This window comes from Gopherus evgoodei, chromosome 7 (genome assembly GCF_007399415.2).
Source record: "Gopherus evgoodei ecotype Sinaloan lineage chromosome 7, rGopEvg1_v1.p, whole genome shotgun sequence".
NCBI lineage: Eukaryota > Metazoa > Chordata > Testudines > Testudinidae > Gopherus > Gopherus evgoodei.
In genome coordinates, this window is record NC_044328.1 from 13,370,573 (window position 1) to 13,389,809 (window position 19,237).

At 42.7% G+C, this 19,237-nt stretch overlaps 1 protein-coding gene across 1 annotated transcript in view; it reads left to right on the forward strand.

The window, feature by feature from the left end:
* TRUB1 (TruB pseudouridine synthase family member 1) overlaps positions 1-11,095 on the forward strand; it is a 44,485-nt gene extending 33,390 nt beyond the window's left edge. Inside the window, exons 5-8 of the mRNA XM_030568861.1 lie at positions 4,556-4,628; positions 7,908-8,047; positions 9,261-9,317; positions 10,276-11,095. Of these exons, the coding sequence (XP_030424721.1) occupies positions 4,556-4,628; positions 7,908-8,047; positions 9,261-9,317; positions 10,276-10,490 (485 nt within the window). The 3' untranslated portion in view covers positions 10,491-11,095. The remainder of the gene's footprint in view (positions 1-4,555; positions 4,629-7,907; positions 8,048-9,260; positions 9,318-10,275) is intronic.
* Positions 11,096-19,237: the final 8,142 nt, after the last annotated feature.

Genomic DNA, 19,237 nt, shown 5'->3' on the forward strand with positions numbered 1-19,237 from the left:
TTACTCGTACTTCCCCTGACTTGTTTCCTTCTCTTCCCATCTCTTAACAACCTCCCAAACTGCTGCTTTCAGCTTCCTGCGTAGTTGCTGATTTTTTTGTACATTATACACTGCTGAGGAGCTGAATTTCAACCTCCCTTTGAGCTTCAGGTCCTAATCCTGTGAGGTGCCGAGGGCCCCCTATTCCCGTGGAATCCAGGACTGAATCCTAAGTGTGAGGGAGGGAAAGCGGCTTACGAGATGTGCAGAATTCTTCCTCAAGGACCACACTGGGTCTAGAGTAGAGAGCACTTACAGAAAGCTGCCCACTGTCTGAAACAGAAGCAAGCACTAAAATCGTATAGAAAAGTCTCTAGACAGAAGTTAAGAAAACAAACCATTGTAAATATAAGTTACACACTGCAAGGATGTGTTGAAAATGTCTGCTTGGATTTTAACCCCTCCCAACTTTTTAATATTATTGTTTATTTTGAGGGAAAAGCACCTTGTACAGCCAGATTGAAACAATTTCCACTTGAGGAAGCAAGAATCACTTTATTGCCTTCCTGCTGGAAAATGAAAATAAACTTTGAAAGTAGCTGTGAACTTTGCGTAGTGCTCCTCTGATGCTTTTCTGAGAGAGTCGTTTACATTTTGTGGCTCCTTCGATAATGATCCATGGTGTATATCCATGACCCTCTCCAGCCTCTTATTGGCTAAATCCAGGCATTGAGAACAGAACTTGCAAGGACCTTTACCACGTAAGCGAAGGGATGTCATTAATGGAACTGGCTGAATAATTATAAAAGAGAAACAAAAGTCCTCTTTTTCCTCTTTGCAAATCATTTGCAAGCAGACTTTATCCCAGATCCTAAACTGATATATACTGGCATAGCTCCATTAAACTGACACTGGTGATCTATGTGCTGCTTATGTTTATCTGAGTAATAGTTTATGCAAACAAACATTGAACAAATGTCACTCTTCAGTGTGTACTAGAGCACTCATGCAATAATTTGTACCATTTTGTTCTGCACATATTATTTTGCTTGGTTTTAATCATTGACCTGTTTACCTTCTGTAATTTTATCAGCATCCCAGTGCACTGTTGACCTGAGAACTTCTGGTCTTAGAAGTCAAAGGAGTTATTTTGATTTACACCAGTATAGGTAAGACTAGAAGTTCTTCAGTCAGTAGTTGGGATCTTGATGGACTTGCAGTTGGGGATTATTCCATCAGAATCTGGCCTGTGTAGAGGTCACTGGTCACATTATTTCTTTCAGTGTTTAGTGTAGAAACCGTTGGCAAATTGTATGCAGTGCCTATTCCAAGCACAAACTGGACATGACTGCTGTGTTTTAAACCATTGTGCAATAGGTGGCAAACTCTTAAAACCTGCACAGAAATACGGGGCTCCTCTATTAAATCATCCTTTTATCAGCAGCTTGAAGTCTGCATGAAGGTACTGTGTAATTTGTGCTGAGACCTACTAGCAGTTATAGCTTTTATCTCGCCCCAGAATGTAAGGGGTAGAGTATATTTCTCTATAGCTGAACAAACTAGATCTGGAAAAAGAGAGACCTGGTAGGGAAAACCTCAAGAACAGCCAATCTTGGGGAGAAAGCTTGGGCTGGGCATTGTGTGGTAGCTGTTGGATGAATTATCAGCAAAACCAAACCTCCCACTGGTGTAAATCTGAACTATGTAGAATATGGGTATGTGCTAATCCGAGCAGGGTGAGTACAGAGCTTACACAATGTTTCAGCAAAGTCACAAATCTAGTGTAAACCCACAAAAGCAAAGGCAGCTTCAAGTGAAAGCAAAAAAATCCAAACTGACATATCAGCCTGTAATGGCACTGGAGGAGGAGCAGACAGGATTGTCATTTTTAATACCAGCCTGTTCAAACCTTGAGAAATTGCAGAAGACAAACATTATTTATTCTAGGTCTAACAGGCTAATTTGTAAAACGTTTACTTTGATAAACCGACGTTGCACAACGTTGTTTGTTAATGACTGAACTACATTATGCCTCGCTTTTTCTTTTAAATGATTATTAAATTAGCTGTACCACAAATTATTTTCTCCAGATCTTAGTGGGCTTTTTCCTATTCCCTTCTCAATCTGGGGAGTCTGAGATCAAAGTGGGAATTGAACCCAGCTGTGTCATTAAGTGCCCTAACCACCAATTCAATCCAAGGGGTGAATGTTGAAAAAGAAAATAAGTGACACTCCTGCTCAATTTACATGCCAAATTTCAGCTGGAGCAAAAGGGTTCACAGCGGACATGCTGAGAGGCTCTAAGGATAGTATTTAGTGCCATATGGTTTCTTCTATGACACCTTGCTAAGCTGTAGCAAACAGCAAGACTGCATAACAATAACATACATGAGGTTCTTTAGGGGAAGCGCTGAATTTATGTTATAAAAGATTCTGCCTTTCCCCTCCCCAATGCTAGTGTGCATTGGTCTCCCCAACATCCTTGACTGATTTATGAATCGCTGCAGCATTACCATTAATGACACTTCTTTTAGACAGCTGCTGGGCATAATGGCAGCATCTGCTATTGAAATTGCAGTGTTTGGTTTTCAAAAGTGAGGCATAAGTTGCTCTCCTCTGATGCTGCAACCGAGAGGAGACTGTTCCTGGGGAATAAACCCTTATGCATATTGTGAGATCCATCTGCTTTGAAGAACTACTTAGAGTGCAGAATAAAACCTAATAAAGGGGCTGAGAATGCCATCCATTTTATTTCATTTTAAGCAGAACTCTGTTGACTTTGTTGGAGTGACATGAACCAAATCTATTTTATGAGAAATGGGGCCAGCTAATTCCTAGTCATTCATTGATTTGCATGTAGATTACAGATCTGAGGTTTGCATTCTGAACAGATAAGAGGCAACTGTCATATTGAAACCCCTCTTAAGCAACCAACGAAACTGGTTACTGAAGAGTCGGCCTTCTAATAAAGATAGTGCAGAACTGTACTCAGTACGCTGGGGGCAGTCTCTCTAGAGAGAGATAACTAATAAGGGTGTTTGCTCAATAAAATGGTAATAATTAGAATGCATAAAGAAACATAATGATGCCTCCATGAACTTTAACGGGTTAGATATTTGAATCTTGATAGTTAGGGAAATGTGATGTTTTGTTCCCACTCTCTTCCCTTACTGGAAAGAAAATGTGTGCTTTACATCTCAAATGTCCTGTAGGATCATTCCCCTAAAGCTATTGGATTAACTGTTAAGAGAAGCTGCTTGGTTTAGCCAAGCAGTTCCCTCCTTTATCAAAATCAAAACTGGGAAGGTTTTCATAGTCTTGCAGCATAGTTTTCAAAAAAAAATGAATGCTCAGGCCTGAATGGAAATTGGAAAGTATTATTAAAATCACGTATGTTGGGGGTTTTCAGCTCCTAGGTACAACTCCCACCAGTGACTACCAGTTTCATCTGCTAAGAAGGAGCATTAACTTTCACAATGTCCATTCAGTTCTGGGATGAATGTGGAGCCCTACCTAATTCAAGAACATAAAGGAAAGGGGGTTGGGGTAGGATGTGGGCAAGGCTTATTTCTCTCACCCTTTCCTTCCAAGTTAAACTCCTTTATGCAGACAGGAAAAAAGAGAGGGGAGCAGAGGATCCAGGGAAAGGAAGAAAGCTCCCTTGAGGGCTTCCCTACGTACACAAATTGTATGCAGTGATAGCAGTATTCTTGTATGGTGGGAGCTAAAATATACCAGTATAAGAGATGTCTATACCAATGTAACTGTATCCAAATAGGGGGTGATATGGTATAAGTATTTCAGTAGGAAATTGCACCCCTAACTGAAATAATTAAATTTGGTACAAAAACTGTGTGTGGACCAGGCCTTAGAACTGATTTCCTAACTACAACTCCCTGCCCTCTTATGCCAGAAGCTGTGAGGTGGTATGACACAGAGCAGCTTTTGATGGTCTTCTCTCCCCAGGGATCCTCCTGTTCAAGGGAAATTCCCAGCTGGCCGGGTCTGCTGGGTTTCCAGACCCTTTTCTTTGGAAAAGGGAAAATATCAGAGAATCTGGCCCACTGTATTTACTTACTTTTTTTCTTTTTTTTTTAAAGGCTGCAGTTGAACATGATGCTTAAGCACACGAGTAGTCCCACTGACTTCAATGGGATTTAATTTAATTATTTGTATTTCTGTAGTATCTAAGACCGTAACAGTGGACCAGACCCCCACTGTGCTAGGTGCTGTGCAAGCACACAACAAAAAGGAGGTAACAATAATATTTGCGGCCTGGAGCATCTTTCTGTATTGGTGCCTAAAATAGGACTGCTGAACTAAATGTTTTAAACTGCAAGAAATGTGTAAATCAACCCAGACAATTTGCCCTCCTTGGCTTGTGTTTACTCTCACTCTTACCTCCTCCTGTACCCACTGTGGTCTCCCACCATCTTCTGTGAGATTCTTTTCTTAGTTTAGATTATAGGATCCAAAGGGCAGGGACCTTCTCTTTGTACTTGTTTGTAAAGTGCCATGGGCACCGAGGGCCTATATAAATAATCAGTGCTAACATACATCTGGTTTGCTTTGACAGATCAGATAACAAAAGAAGATCTTGAACGTGTGCTGCAAAAGTTCACAGGGAACATAATGCAAGTTCCTCCACTGTAAGTTGTATAGTACTTGGGCACTGCCAGAAGCATTTGGTCCACTTGGAGCATTTTTCAGCCGAAGCCAGTTTTGCCATAAATAAAGAGTTCTCTTTTGACAAGAAGATATTGGCAAGACAGGTGCAACCTTTGGGTGGGCTCGAGTTTACTTTACTGCCTTTATCCTAGTGCAGTGGTTCTCAAACTGTGGGTCAGGACCTCAAAGTGGGTCGCAACCCCATTAAAATGGGGTCGCCAGGGCTGGCTTAGACTTGCTGGGGCCTGGGGCTGAAACCCAAGCCCCACCGCTTGGGGCCAAAGACGAAGTCCAAGGGCTTCAGCCTTTGGCAGCGGGGCTCATGTTACAGGCCCCCTTGCCTGGGGCTAAAGCCCTTGGGCTTCAGCTTTGGCTTCCCCACCTAGAGCAGTGTGGTCAGGCTTTGGGCCCCCTCCCCACCTGGGGCAGTGAGGCTCAGTTGGACTCGGGCTTTGGTCCCTCCTCCTGGGGTCCTGTAGTAATTTTTGTTTTCAGAAGGGGATCGCGGAGCAGTGGAGTTTGAGAACCCCTGTCCTAGTACCTAAAAACAACTTACATAGAAAAGCACGTGGAGACTCAGAATTCACTCCTTGAGGATGTTCAGCAAGGATTGCACAGGGTCAGCCACCCCCCAATCAAGTCAAAAAAGGAATGAGTTTAATTCTAAAGTACCAACTTTATAAAATATTATGATAAAGAAACAATAATAATAGCAATACCTTAATTTCTGTAACAAAACACGTCTACTTTATAACCCGCATACGGTACGTTATCTTCACAGTTATATATAAACATAAGTAAAGAAAACAAATAAAATATGAACAGGTGAGTCTCAACTGAAACACAGTGAGAAGTAACTCAGAGTTCCCAAAAACGTAGTTTAAGTTCACCTGAGTCTCAGCTACAGTCTTTGATCACCAAAATGTATACAGTGTGCTGATTCAAAAGCACTGCAACATCATCTTCCCTCCACTTTCTTGCAAAAATCTCCAGGTGGAATCCATGCAGACTCTTCCTCCTCCTGTGCTAGTCAGCTAACTAATTAACCAACTGCTCAGTTTAAGTATATAGATTAAATAAAATAAAATAAAATAAAAACCTGTTACAAGAAATACAAAATTAAGAAAAGCAAAACATAAATGACTCTTTCCCCATCATCATTCAAATAAGAGAAAAGTTGGTGAATCATACAAGTTGAGACAATTTAACCAAAACAGTTTTGCTAAAATCAAGCAACCTTCCAAGTATTCAATTAAAATGAAAGAAATTAGTTTTCCCTTCCAATTTCTTCTTTCTGCAGTTAACACCTCCAGGGCATCCCTGTTAACAGTATCACTGACCTGCTGCAAAAGGCTTCAGAGTCAGGGGGAAACAGCCTGCTTTCTGCTTCTGTCTCTCCGCTTCTCCTAACCCACACACTTGCATATGATCTTTTGTAAAGCAGCTGCCCCCATAGAGGCTGAGTCCAGTTACTGAGAAGGTACTGACCAGACTCAAAGCTACCATACCCAATTTCAGAAACTTCTGAGGTGGAGTGTTAATTGTGCATCTGCCTCACAACAGTGAACCAGACACAAGTCATTCCTACCCACCCTTCTCTACAGATTGCTTGAAAAGATATCCTTCTCTTAGGCACATGGGTTACACAAGCTGTAGGGTTTATTAACTTGACCAATTCAGAGCTGACGTTGATTTTAACATCAGACATAAATTGTCACATCGTACTGTGTTTTGCAGCAAAATTTTAACAGAGAAGGAATCTGATACTATTTTTGCAGGAGTTTGTCAGGACGTTGCATTATCTACCAGTCAGCAGAGAATATTTTGAGACTTCCACTTCATTCTGTAAACAGAATGGTACTTTAACTTCTGTGTTGGGGAAAAAAAAAAAAAAGGTCGGAAATTATTTCAATACTAGCTTCCTGAAAACTTAAGCCTATTTGCTGCAAGCTACATATAAATCACTTCTGGTAAACTTGGGTAGTTTTTCCCTCTTAACATTGACCTGGGCTGATGACTGCAGTGGTCTTTGGATAAGGCCCTTTGTCACCAATTAAATGAATCTAGCTTCATCAATAGTGGTCAGTTAGACATATTGAAACAAAGCTGGGTAGTTGGCAATTGCCTCTATTGAGAGACTCAAGGCTGAAGCAGTGGGGATATTCTGAGTCAGGATCAAGGTGAAAGGAAGAGCTATATGAAGGAAGCTGTCTGTACAGCATCAGCTGCACTGTCTACCGATCATGGGCCCAACATAATATTCGGTAGTGTGTTGGTCCCGTAGGCTTCAGTGGGGCCATGTGTTTGAGTCAGTTACTGTAGCGGGGTGGTCACCCGCTCCCGGCCTGAAAGGGTTAAAAGCCAGCTCTTGGAGAGGGCTGGGGCTGGGAGACTTGGGCTGGGCTGATTGGGGAGGCAGCTTCAGCTGTGGCCATGCCCCAGACTGACCCAGCTGGCCCTACAAAGGCCAGGGAAGCCAGGAGCTGATACAGTCTTCTCTAGCTGTAGAGGGAGATGGGCCTGGCTGCAGGGAGCTGAGAGAAGGTACCTGGAGTGGAGCAGAGCTGGGGAGCTCTGACCTGGGCTGCAGCCTAGTATAAGGCCAAACAGGTACTGGAGTTGTAGGGGGCAGCCCAAGGCTGGGCAGAGAAACAGGTCCAAATCAACCTTGCCTGTGATGAGTGGCCTATACTGCAGTCCGCCCCAGTGAGCGGGGGCTAGTTGGTGACTGGCAGTAGCCTACGACTGAGGCAAGGTAGGAATAGTGGGTGGGGGTTCCCCTAGGTGGGGAGACCCAGAGTGGGAATACTGCCTGGGGAAGGGGCACTGGGTCTGGGAGGAATACGGGGGCCAAAGCAGTGACTGGTGAGACTCTGGTCTGCAGAGGGTGCTCCAAGGCTGGAGAAAGAGCTAATTCCCAGGATGCCAGCAGGAAGCGCCGTAGGGGTGAGTCCTCGCAGGATTACAGTTACCATACCCACTACTGATTCCTCACTTTCAGAAGCAATGAATTCAGTTATGAACCCTTTTTAAATGCAAGTATTGAATAGATGACTAACATTTATTGTGCTTAACTGTTTTTTGTATAAATAGGCTCCTGTGTACAAATGACTTCAATAGCTCTTTTCCTTATGAGCACTTGGAGAGGATTAGGAGGCTAAAATGTATCCTCCTGTAGTGCAGTGTGAATAGGATTTGAGGACAGGAGGCTTGTTGCGTTACAGCTGTATGACACACTTTTATACGGTCTATCCCATCAGCTATTCTGCTCTGAAGAGAGATGGACAAAGGCTGTCGTCTCTGATGAAGAAAGGAGAAGCAGTGGAAGCAAAGCCTGCTAGACCGGTTGTGGTGTACAGCCTCTCTCTCCAAAACTTCCAGCCACCGCTGTTCACGCTGGGTAAGGGTCAAAGATTTGATGTAGGCTGATGTTCCCAGCTAGTCTACACTCAACCTGGAAATGAAATAACTAAGTGGATTTCTGTTCACATGGTTAGTTATTAGAGGTTTTTAAGATAAGGCTTGACAGAGCCCTGGCTGGGATGATTTAGTTGGGGATTGGTCCTGCTTTGAGCAGGGGATTGGACTAGGTGACCTCCTGAGGTCCCTTCCAACCCTGATATTCTGTGATTATTTCAGTGCAAGTCTGCACATGAGTGCTTCATTTCGCAATATGAGTGTCCCGATTTGATTTGACATAAGCTGATTTCATATTATCATTCAATGGGGAACTTGGCTGGGCTGGAAAGGGAATTATTCACACCCACCACAATTGCATTCCAACCCCTGGCTCATTCCCTCCTGAAATGGGTCAGGGAGGAACAATGATAGGACCCCATTTCCAATTTGTGGAAAGGAGATCCACACTCCCTTCTTCCATATGTAACGAAATGTTGTTAACTCATTAGGATGCACAGCAATAGATTAGAGAAGCCTTTGAAAATCTTATCCTCCTTTAATATTGACAGTGAAGGTAGGACAGTTGTATGCCTTCTGGAATTACCCCGATTGTTCCCTTGGAAGCCCGTAGGTGTACTACATGTCGTGTTGTTGTAAGTGGGTATGGCCACTATATTTCAGTGGTGTATGTTATTTAAATAGTTATTTTATGGTTGGGAGATAAGTAGCTGATCTCTGCAGGAGGCAGGGAAAGAGGGGGAGTTAAGGAAGACAGGAATAGTAAAGATGTTTTTTATAATGTCACAGCTCGTGTCAGCTGTGCACTTTAAGTACAGTCAGTATTTTAAAGTGTTCATTATCAGTTTGGAGTAGCACTTAAAATGACTATTTTTCATCATTGGAAAGATGAAACCTATGACCTTTTGAAACCTTTCAAATGAACAAGACTGAAGTATTTATTAAAATGCCAAGGCCAATAGTTAATTTATAATGCATTTGTTCAGTCACCATGATGTTTGCTTTCTCTCCTCTCTGGCTTTGCAATCTCACCCGCACATATGTTTCAGGATGAATAATTTATATTGTATCCTATAAATATTTTATCACTTGATTGTTTGCTTGGTGCATTTTTACATTTGTTGGGAGCACTGTTTCTATGTAAAGTAGATTTCATACTGGGCTGGCAATTTACTATGTCACTGTTAACATTCCAGATGTTGAATGTGGAGGTGGCTTTTATGTGAGAAGCCTGGTCAGTGACATTGGAAAAGGTAGGCATGGAGAAAGCATGACTGCATACGGAATGTACATTTCTGCTAATAGAATATTCTCCTTTTACATATTTCTGGTCACCAGACCTAATGTACTGGGCTGCAGTGCTATCATTCACTTTCGTGTACTAAGGTAGTTGCTCCTGGAGCATAAAGGAAAGAAAAGGTAAATAATTGTGAAGGAATCACAAGGGAGAGAATAAAAATGGAGGAGGTGAAAAAAAAATACAAGGCCCTGTGATTTTTATTTATTCACCGTATCAGTGTATGCTTGATCCTTTAAAGGACAAATACAAAGAATGGTCCCTGCCCCAAATTTCTCCTTCTTCTTGATTGCATTTCAAATTCATTTTGAAATCCTCTCACACCTAAAGAGATTAAGAGTATGTTTTAGAGACTGTTCATCCTATGTCCAAAGGCCAACTCTGTGTGTGCTGTATCCTTGTGAACTGGATTCAGAATCTCATCTGTCTCTGTGATTAATTACTGCATTGGTATTTATCATAGATTGTTCCTCATTTTATACTGTTCTAGTAAGTGATCTAAAATTTTAGAAAAGCCTATGCCTTATTTTTAAAAGAGATAGAGGCTCCTAAATCTCTTTAAAAATCAGTGGAACTTAAGCTCTGAAGTCCCAAAGTCACTTTTGAAAACTTTACCCTGGATCTGTTTGAACTTGCATTACTAATTTTCCTTTTGTATTTTGATATGAATATGCAAAATCTTCTGAAGACCTTTGGTCAGATTCTGATCTCCTTTACTTTGAAGTAAACCTATTTGAAATTGTTCCAGTTTTACTTTGATGTAAGTGACCGGAGAATCTGAATAGGAGCCCCTTTTTGCCAAATATATGAAAAAATATATATAATTAGCTCACTAGGGATTTTGAATAAGATCCATAGTTTTTTAACTTGACTATTTACCTTTTCTGGCTGCTTTCTCCTTTTTTATGCTATAGAACTCTCTTCCTGTGCCAATGTGCAAGAGCTGACCCGAACCAAACAAGGACCATTTACACTAGAGGAGCATGCACTTCATGAAGACAAATGGACAATTGATGAAATTGCACAATCCTTGGAGCATTGCATGTCTCTTCTTGCAGTAGAGCCATCTCTTAAAAAATTAAAAACTGAACATTCTGAAGAATCCACTGTGAATTGTGAAGATAAGTGATGTCCGGTCAAGGAAAAAGACTGAATGATTGAGACATTTTAAGATTGGAGTAGGATTGTCTTGCCTTGGTGTGTAAATTTACAACCTTGTGCATTGAGGATGACAAATTGCAAGGCAAAGAAAACGATCCTTTTCTATCTTTTTCTTGTGCTAAGATACATGCACATGCACGCAGTGTCCAGCATTTATTATTTCCTCACTCATATTCTGCACTGCACATTGTAAATGGGTCTGCTACTAATGTAAACTACTCATTGTACTCTTGAAAGACCTTGCAAGATACATTTTTGATACTACATTTGAAATAAAACTTTTAAGTTTAAATTTTGTGAAATGTTCCTGGAAGGGGAAAATAATTCATTTTCTTTCTGTAGCTGTTAGTCAAATTCAGATATTGGAAAATAGAAACAGAATTCCATGCCAATTTGAAAGATGCAAAAATGTGGAATGGCACTTTTATTTTGAGTTCTTATGAGATTTCTTGAAATAGAAATGATCCCCTTGTAGTCCTTATTACATGGATTGGTCTGTCAATGGAATTTCACTGAGGGGCTGGTCAGCATTGCCCTGAATGAGTTATGATATAATAAATACCATGATGAAAATTTCAGTTTAGCTGAACTGCTTATGCATGTAAACAGTAAGAAATGCAATATTGTCAGACTCTCTCTCTCTGCATAGAGATGTGCATATCTTTATATTGGTAATATTTCATAATTTCTGTCTGTAAATAATTTGAGATTATAGTCACCTTTATGGGATAGAAGGGATTCACATGTGGTCCCAGTGTATTGCCTCAGGTTCCTAATCAGCTCCAGTGGCTTGGATGGAGGCCTGAGGCCAGTTTAGTGCTGGGTTTTGACCAGTAAGGCCCTGTAGCAAAGCCAAGGCTCACAGCAGCAGTGCCTCCTGCTGGTCATCTCAAGAATTAGTGCTCCAGAATACAGAGTGCCTCTTACTGGCTGGTGCCTCGCCTGTCTTAGGGCCCCTGTGTCCCTCCCAGATCCCGATGCCCCTTACCTCAGGGTTCTGCCCCAGCAGTCCCCACACTCTGGGTCTCCCCTCCCAGGGGAACCCCAAACCCTCTAAACCCACCTAGCCTCACTGGCTACTGCCAGTCATCATCTAGCCCCTGCTCACTGGGGCAGACTGCAGTCTGTAGTGGCCACTCATACTGGCAAGGGGTTAGGACCAGCTGCCTCTGCCTATTCCCAGGCTATATCTCTGCAGCCCCAGCACCTCTTCATAGGCCTTCATCAAAGCCTCCAGCCTGGGGGTTTGCCAGGCTGGAGCTCCCTTGCCATATTCCCCAGCACTGCTCTTCCTCTCAGGCAGCTAGCCTTTCTCCCTCCAGGGCTGGGAGAGACTCCTCCAGCTTCTGGCCCACAGCCCTCTTATTAGGGCCAGCTGGGTCCTAACTGAGTTGGCCATAGCTGTGGCTGCTACTCCAATCAGCCTAGCTTGGCTATTTTAACCTGTTCTTGAGGTGTGGGGCAGTGACCCCACTACAGGCCCCATTAGCAGTTGTGTTGGTGACAAAGTGACCCACCATAAAGGACATAAGTTGCTCAGCTGGGGCCTGATCTAAACCCTGTTGAAGTCAATGGGAGCATTTCAGTTGATTAGAGCTGTGTTTAGATCAGACCCCTACTGACTTACAGCCTGAAGATTGTTGGAGACCATTGGAAAGCATTACTATCATAAGTTCTTTTGATAGGGAAAGAACTATCCCACCACATTTTCCTTCTGGAAGACGGGGTAGCACAGTAACAGCCTGAAGATGAGCATTATTGACCCTACTTAGAAGAAGTTAGCAGAGGGTCACCAGCCCTCTTGTTGTTGTGAGTACTGGGGATGTGCAGTTTAGTAAGGAAGCCATCACCAAGATAAACTCTTGCTTCATGTTGCCTGAAGGATTAATGATTGAAGGCAACTGTCAGCGAAGTGGGATGGATTGGCCATTGTTACAGTTACAGGAGACGACTGTTTTAAGGCCAAAGGGTACCACTATGATCTTCTGGTCTGCCCTTCTGTCCTACTATATAACATAGGGCATAGAGTATCATCAGGTTTTTCCTGAAGTGCAGGAAGTTACTCTTCCTTTCTATGCGAGTGAATAGTACCAAGCCCAGTAGCTTGTGGCTGCATTAGAGTGTATTTTTTTTAGACACACATTAAACCTTGATTTAAAGACTCTAAGTGATTCATGAATTCACCACTTCCCTTTGAAAATTGTCCCGGTGATGGGTCTCACAGATGAGCACCCTACTCACCAGCTATAGAGTCATTCTCCCTTTCTCTTTCTGGACCAGTGAATATTCAAGTATTTTATACAAAGTAAAAGAGCTTCAGCAGGGGAGACTGAGAGAGACCCATCCCAAGCTACCCAGTGGTTATGGTACCTATTTGGGAGGTGAGAGATCCAAGTTCAAGTCCCTGCTCCAGTGACTATTCAAGTATTTATACAAACTGGAACAGTTTCAACAGGAGAGATTGAGACCTGCTACAGAATACCCCACAGCCCAGCCGTTCAGACCTTCTCCTGTGGGGGATGGGTTTCCTGCTTCACATTAGCAGAGTAGGAAACTGAACCAGGGTCTCCCACATCCCAGGTGAGTGCTAATCACTGGGCCATAGGTTTATAAGGGAGGTGGCACCACCTCTTCCTCCTCCTTCCACCCCAACCACATGGTAGTTAGCATTTTTTCTTCTTTGTCTCCGAAGGAAACCAAATGAAATAGCAAATGATCACCTTTCAGTGTACATATCTTGAATGATCAAAGACTTGGATTAAAGCCCTGTTGGGTTTTTTTATAACTGTCTGTTCCAGTCTTCCTAGGCTCTTGCAAAAGCCTAATTAGTGTTATCCCAGTGGTCCTGTAGAATTGAATGGTAACCTTTCACTTTGTTCACATATCCTGGGGATATCTTTCTGGTTTTTTTCCCAAATAGCCAACAAGAATAGAGTCTGCCAGTCTAGTTGTTATATCTACAGGGAGTTGTTTCGGAGGAAAGGAATGGAACTGAAAATCTCCTTTTCTATTGTTAGGTAACATATGTACATAGTGCTGTAACTGTCTCTCACATTCGTCTTATCTGTTTGCTTGGTGTTTACCACTTTTCTCAGTATTCTTTTTAAGCCTTCTAAATATTAAGTTCAGCAGAGTGACCTATATTTTCTTCTGCCTTTGAGTTAGTTTGGTGCTGTCTAATCTGCTGCAGGCATTACCAATGTACTTATCATTTTCGTAACAAAGGGTCTGTTCCAAAGCCTATTACAGTCAATGGAAGGGCTTCCATTGACTTGTATGGGCTTTGGATAAGACCCAAAGTGCTAAGCAAAATCGAGAGAGAGAGAGAGAGAGAGAGAGAGAGAGAGAGAGAGAGAGAGAGAGAGAGTGTGTGTGTGTGTGTGTGTCTCTCTCTCTAATCAGGCATTTTCCTGAGTCGTCTTTGAGGGTTTGTAAAGCGGTATGTAGACAAAGAATCTTGCCATAGGCTGTCTAAGGAGCACAGAGTTCAGTTCAAGCCCTGCATAAAAGTGACCCTGCTACCTGAGAGAATGCCTATCCCTCTACAAACTGACTTTCCATTAAAGTTTTGTTTCCTTGTGACATACAGTCAAGCCACAGAGTAGGCTTGTGAGGGCAGTGGTCAGCACTTTCTCGGGTTGGAGCCTGAACTCTGGGCCTTGCTCCCATCAGAGGGAAGAGCAACAATGAAAACTTTCTCACTTTCAGAACTAAATGAAAAACTTATTTCTTCTGCTTAGTTTTCCCTCAGCAAGTTCCTCATTCCTTCATCCTCTCTGTCCCACAGATGAAAAGCTATAAGCTAATAGTTTCCTCTCCAATCTGGGAAAGAAGGAAGAAAGCGCATGTTCCTGTTTTAAAATATCTGCATGGTGCCCAGTATCTACAGTAGGGAGCAGCACCTAGAAGGCATTTGTATAAAGAGTGAGCTTGACAGGACTGTATCAGTCGGTGAAGCCATGAATGAGGTGTGCACAGCATTCCAAACACTTGTCCACACAACCCCTCACAAGGTGGCAGCGTAGAGGGAACTGATCCTCAACATTGGGCTATCTGGCCCTAACTCAGACTACCCTATCTCTTTCCCTGTGCCTCTTCCTATGTGCTCAGCTTGGTCTCTTTATTGGCCCTTTACTGGTGGTTCTCATGTTCTTTAATGGAGCACTCCCTTCCAGGTCTACTCTCTCTGCAGAGATTCCCCTCCTTGAACACAGGCTGCCCTTCTATCTCCCAGCAGTCCTGAGCCCTAGTGACTTGCTACTGTCACATTTCTCTTGTACACTTAGGGGGGCAGGCTACACCTGGCACAGGTGCAGCTCACAATGTCAATGTCACAGCTCAGGATAGCTACTTCAGGGGTGCTTTAAAAAGTTGTTCAGAATATTTTGAGACTACTCCTTGTATCCCTAAAAAAAACAACATGGAGTCCGGTGGCATCTGAAGAAGTGAGGTTTTTTTACCCACAAAAGCTTGTGCCCAAATAAATCTGTTAGTCTTTAAGGTGCCACCGGACTCCTTGTTTTTGTGGATACAGACTAACACGGCTACCCCCTGATACTTGACTCCTTGTTTCCCTCTGTTTGTAAAGACCAGATAGAGCCTTAGCTACTGTGAGCCCAGCTGAATGAGGACCAGAGGAAGTTGCTGAGATCTGTAAAAAGGATCTAAAAACTTTTTCTAGACATAAAAATTCTCATGACCTTAAAGTCCAATATCTTGGAACTTTCCAGGGCTGGAAATGAGTGCTCAGTCCCATGGGGAACCTTGGAATCTTTCTGCCCAATGGTAACTCCTGTTTTCTTTTAAACACTTAAAGGATGCAGACTTTAAACTCACAACACTTTAGGTTTAGAAGAGCTGCCTCTTTTCCAGAGCTGAATAGCACAACTGTCCAGAGCATTGGTTAGGGATGATTTGGGAAGAAAGAAAATGTATTTTTGTGAAGGTTGACATAAGAAGTACCAAGAACACAGATGAGATGCGTTAGTGGTCAGAGGACAGGTGAGGTGGTCAGAATTGTATGATAAATCTATTGTATGGCTCTGCAACATGCCACATATGTAAAGATGATATGCAATACATATGCACTATGTACTTTTTATGGGCATCATTACCGGGAAGAGGCCTTATTGGAAAAGTGTGGTTTGTTTTTCAAGCTGAATACAATCACATTGAGCTCTGTCTCAGCATCTCTGGCACACAGTAATGTTCCACCCTTGTCAGTCTCTGTATCCATTGGGCATGCACCTTTGCCACAGCTTCTTCCATGTACTTGCCAAGGGTTTTATAATTTATCACTGTTTCATGCTTTTGCACAGTTGGAATCCTATTTTCCTTACAAGGTCAGCTTTTAAATGTGAGATTCTCTTCCTAAACTCCAGTCATCTTACTGCAACAATTCTCCAGTATTCTTTTGCATTTTTGATTATTTCTAGTGTTGCATTGTTGATTTGTGTGGTTTTTTTTTTAAAGTAATCAGTGGCATCTTATGTATCCTAATCAACTGTGGGATTGTGTCCATGTATTCCATAATTGTTTTCATCAGTAGTTTAGTATTTAGACTCTTTTTCCTTTAGCTTTTTTCTTCTCAACTTACATCGTTACTATTTATAATAGGGGAAAGTGTTAAAAAAATAAAAGCAAAATTTTTAATAACGGACCAACATTTTTGGATAGTTAAATTTTTTGTTTGCTTTAAATGTATGATAGTTTAATTGCACAACTCATCAATATACTTTACTTCAAAATTCTCAGTACTGGGTTACTAAAATACCAGTTCCTTTTCACTGGCCAAGGTCAAGAAAGTTTTGTGTGTGTGCGTGTGCACACGTTTCCAGTATAGACTAGCCATAGGAAAATCATGCAGGACAGTGTGTGAATTCAGTCAGCCTGAAGCAGTTATTAAGAAGCAGTCATTGTTTCCAATGGGTTCTCTGGGAAACTTCCTGATGAAGCAGAGTGCCAGTAGTTAAGTGCATCCCAAATAACCAGAGTGCACTGTATCAGCTGAATGCTTGCATCTCTACTTTGAGATGAGATGAAACATTAGTCGGGCTGTGTTTGTGCTCAGCTGTTGAAATCACGCCTATATTGAAGTGGAGGAGCAACAAGATCATAATCAGAATTGTACAATTTCAGCATTCAAGACAGGTCCTAAAAGGGTTCAGTGAAATTAGGTGGCAAAAATATTGGACAAATTTCCACTTATTCCTTTGGGGCACTGTAGCTTCTCTAATACTCTCCCCCAAAGAACTGGGAGAACTTCTTAGCGTATGCGCAATGTGCCTCAGGTGACACATGACCAGGATTCATCACCGAATTTATAGCAGTAGACTCAGACTTTAAAGAACCCCTAAGATTTTTTGCAGAGGTAGAAATGTTGGGCCTTGTTTTTCCCTCTGTTTCCCCCTTGCCGCTAGTTAAAAGAAGGAGAAAACCCACTGCCCAGATGTTGTCAGAGGGAGATGAGTTGAATGAACACAGCTCTGTCCTCCTTCATTCCTGCAGAAGCTTCTATGCGCTTCTTGGTGGTGCTTTCCACAATGGGAATGAAGGGTGGTGAAAACAATCTTCCATCCATACCATGTGCAAGAGACAAAGGATATGTGGATTTTAACTCCAAAAGATGACAGTGAGAATGAACAGTTCAAGTAATGAAGCAATTAACCATTTAACATAATTCCTCCCATAAAAGGGCCTCATCCTGTCAATAATTTTTCTCCATTTTGAATCCTCTTGAAACAAACACACAAACACAGCCATTGATGCAGTGGAGAGGAAAGAGCAAGTGGGTTTTAAAAGAAAGAGGAAGGAACTGGTAGCAAAAGTTGAAAAGAACTAGAAGTGATGGGACCATGTACACACACCCTTCCTTCCAGCCCCTTTCATATTAAAAGGAAAGGGAAAGGACACACAATCTTTACTCCATTTTTCTGGGACAGGGACCACATCAGATATTTCTCTGAGGATCAGGTGCAATGAAGGCCAGATTTGCAAACTCTGCATTCCAGGGCTTTGGAGTGGAGCCTTGAGCTGGAGTGCGGAGCAGATCCAGAGCAGTGGAGCTGCAGGTTTTTGTCTTGAGCTGGAGCAGAGCCAGAGCACAGCTCTAAAGCCTTGGTGCATTCATTAATTAAAAATCAGCAGGTGCATCAGTTTCTAGGGAGATCTCAAACTTTTCGGCACCCTTTCAATTATTAAAAAGCTTATGCAGTAAGTTGAAAAACATGCACATGGTTTTGGATCTTGTGTTATATTTTCTTATGTGACTTTCCCTAATGAGGAATAAACTTATTCTAAAATACGTATTCCTTTAAATTTCACAAAGAAAAAACAGTGAGTAAAAGACTTTTAAAACTAGTTTTGAATTGTTTTTTTTCTTTGGGGCACATAAAACAATTAGGTTAAATACGTAAAATCATAGAATTGTGGGACTGGAAGGGACCTCGAGAGGTCATCTGGTCCAGTCCTCTGCACTCAACGGTAGGACTAAATATTATCTAGACCATTCCTGACATGGGGTTTGCTTGGGGTTGTCTAACCTGCTCTTAAAAATCTCCAATGATGGAGATTCCATGACCTCGCTAGGCAGTTTATTCCAGTGCTTAACCACCCTGACAGTTTTTCCCAGGGGCGGTGGGTACCACAGCTATATTACGCTGGGTTGCTGTTTGTTTCTTATTATTATATGCTACACAGATTCTGGGGCAGCTGAGGTAGTGGTATCTGCTATTCAGTGTTCTTGGTTCATCAGTAATTTCCCTGAACTCCAGAGAGCTTACCAATGACCCCGGGAAGCTGAGTAGCAGATACTACCTCCTCAGCCACCCCAGAATCTGCATGGCACATATAAAAAGATCAGCATTCTTCTGCTGGGGAGGCAGGCATCTGGTGTTTCCCATTCCATTCTCTGGGTTGGGGCTGCTGGGCGGCTTGGGTCAGCCCAGGACTGTAGCTGTCCCGGGCCGCCTCTGGCTGTGGGAAGGCTGAATAGGTGGATTAAGGACTTCAGGCGTTGGGGGGGTGTCTTGTGTGGAAGGGGACGGGGCTGCTGAGCTAGCCTCCCCAAAGGGGGTGGTCGGGTCCACCCGCCATCCATGGTTTTTCCTAATGTCCAACCTCCCTTGCTGCAATTTAAGCCCATTACTTCTTGTATCCTCAGAGATTAAGGAGAACAATTTACCTCCCTCCTCCTTGTAATTACTTTCCATGTACTTGAAAACTGTTATCATGTCCCCTTTCAGTCTTTTTTTTTTTCCAGGCTAAACAAACTCATTTTTTTCAGACTTCCCTACACATGTTTGCTTGGGGTGGCAAAAACGCTGGAGCCAGCCCTACCTGCATGAGGACTGGGTTTATAACTTCGTATTGCTCTGTTCTGACCGTGGGCTAGAACCCACACTGTTTGCGGCCCTCCCCACTTGAAGGCCGGGGCCTATTAAGTACTGCTAATTCCTCCTCTCTTTGTTTTGAGCATCCTCTGGCAGACCAGACTGCGAGGAGGCATGGCCTCCCTCAGAGGTGGACACAGAGGGACGGCCATGACTGCCTACAGGCATGTTATAGGTTAGGTGTCCCCACTGACCTCCATGCATATCTGAGAGAGGCCATCACTAACAGCACCAGCAAGAGGGCCCTGTTCTTTTGAGTACTCTACCCTTTCACTTTTCCCTGGTCCTTCTCACTGCCGCATGGACCAAGTCGAAGCTTCTGCTG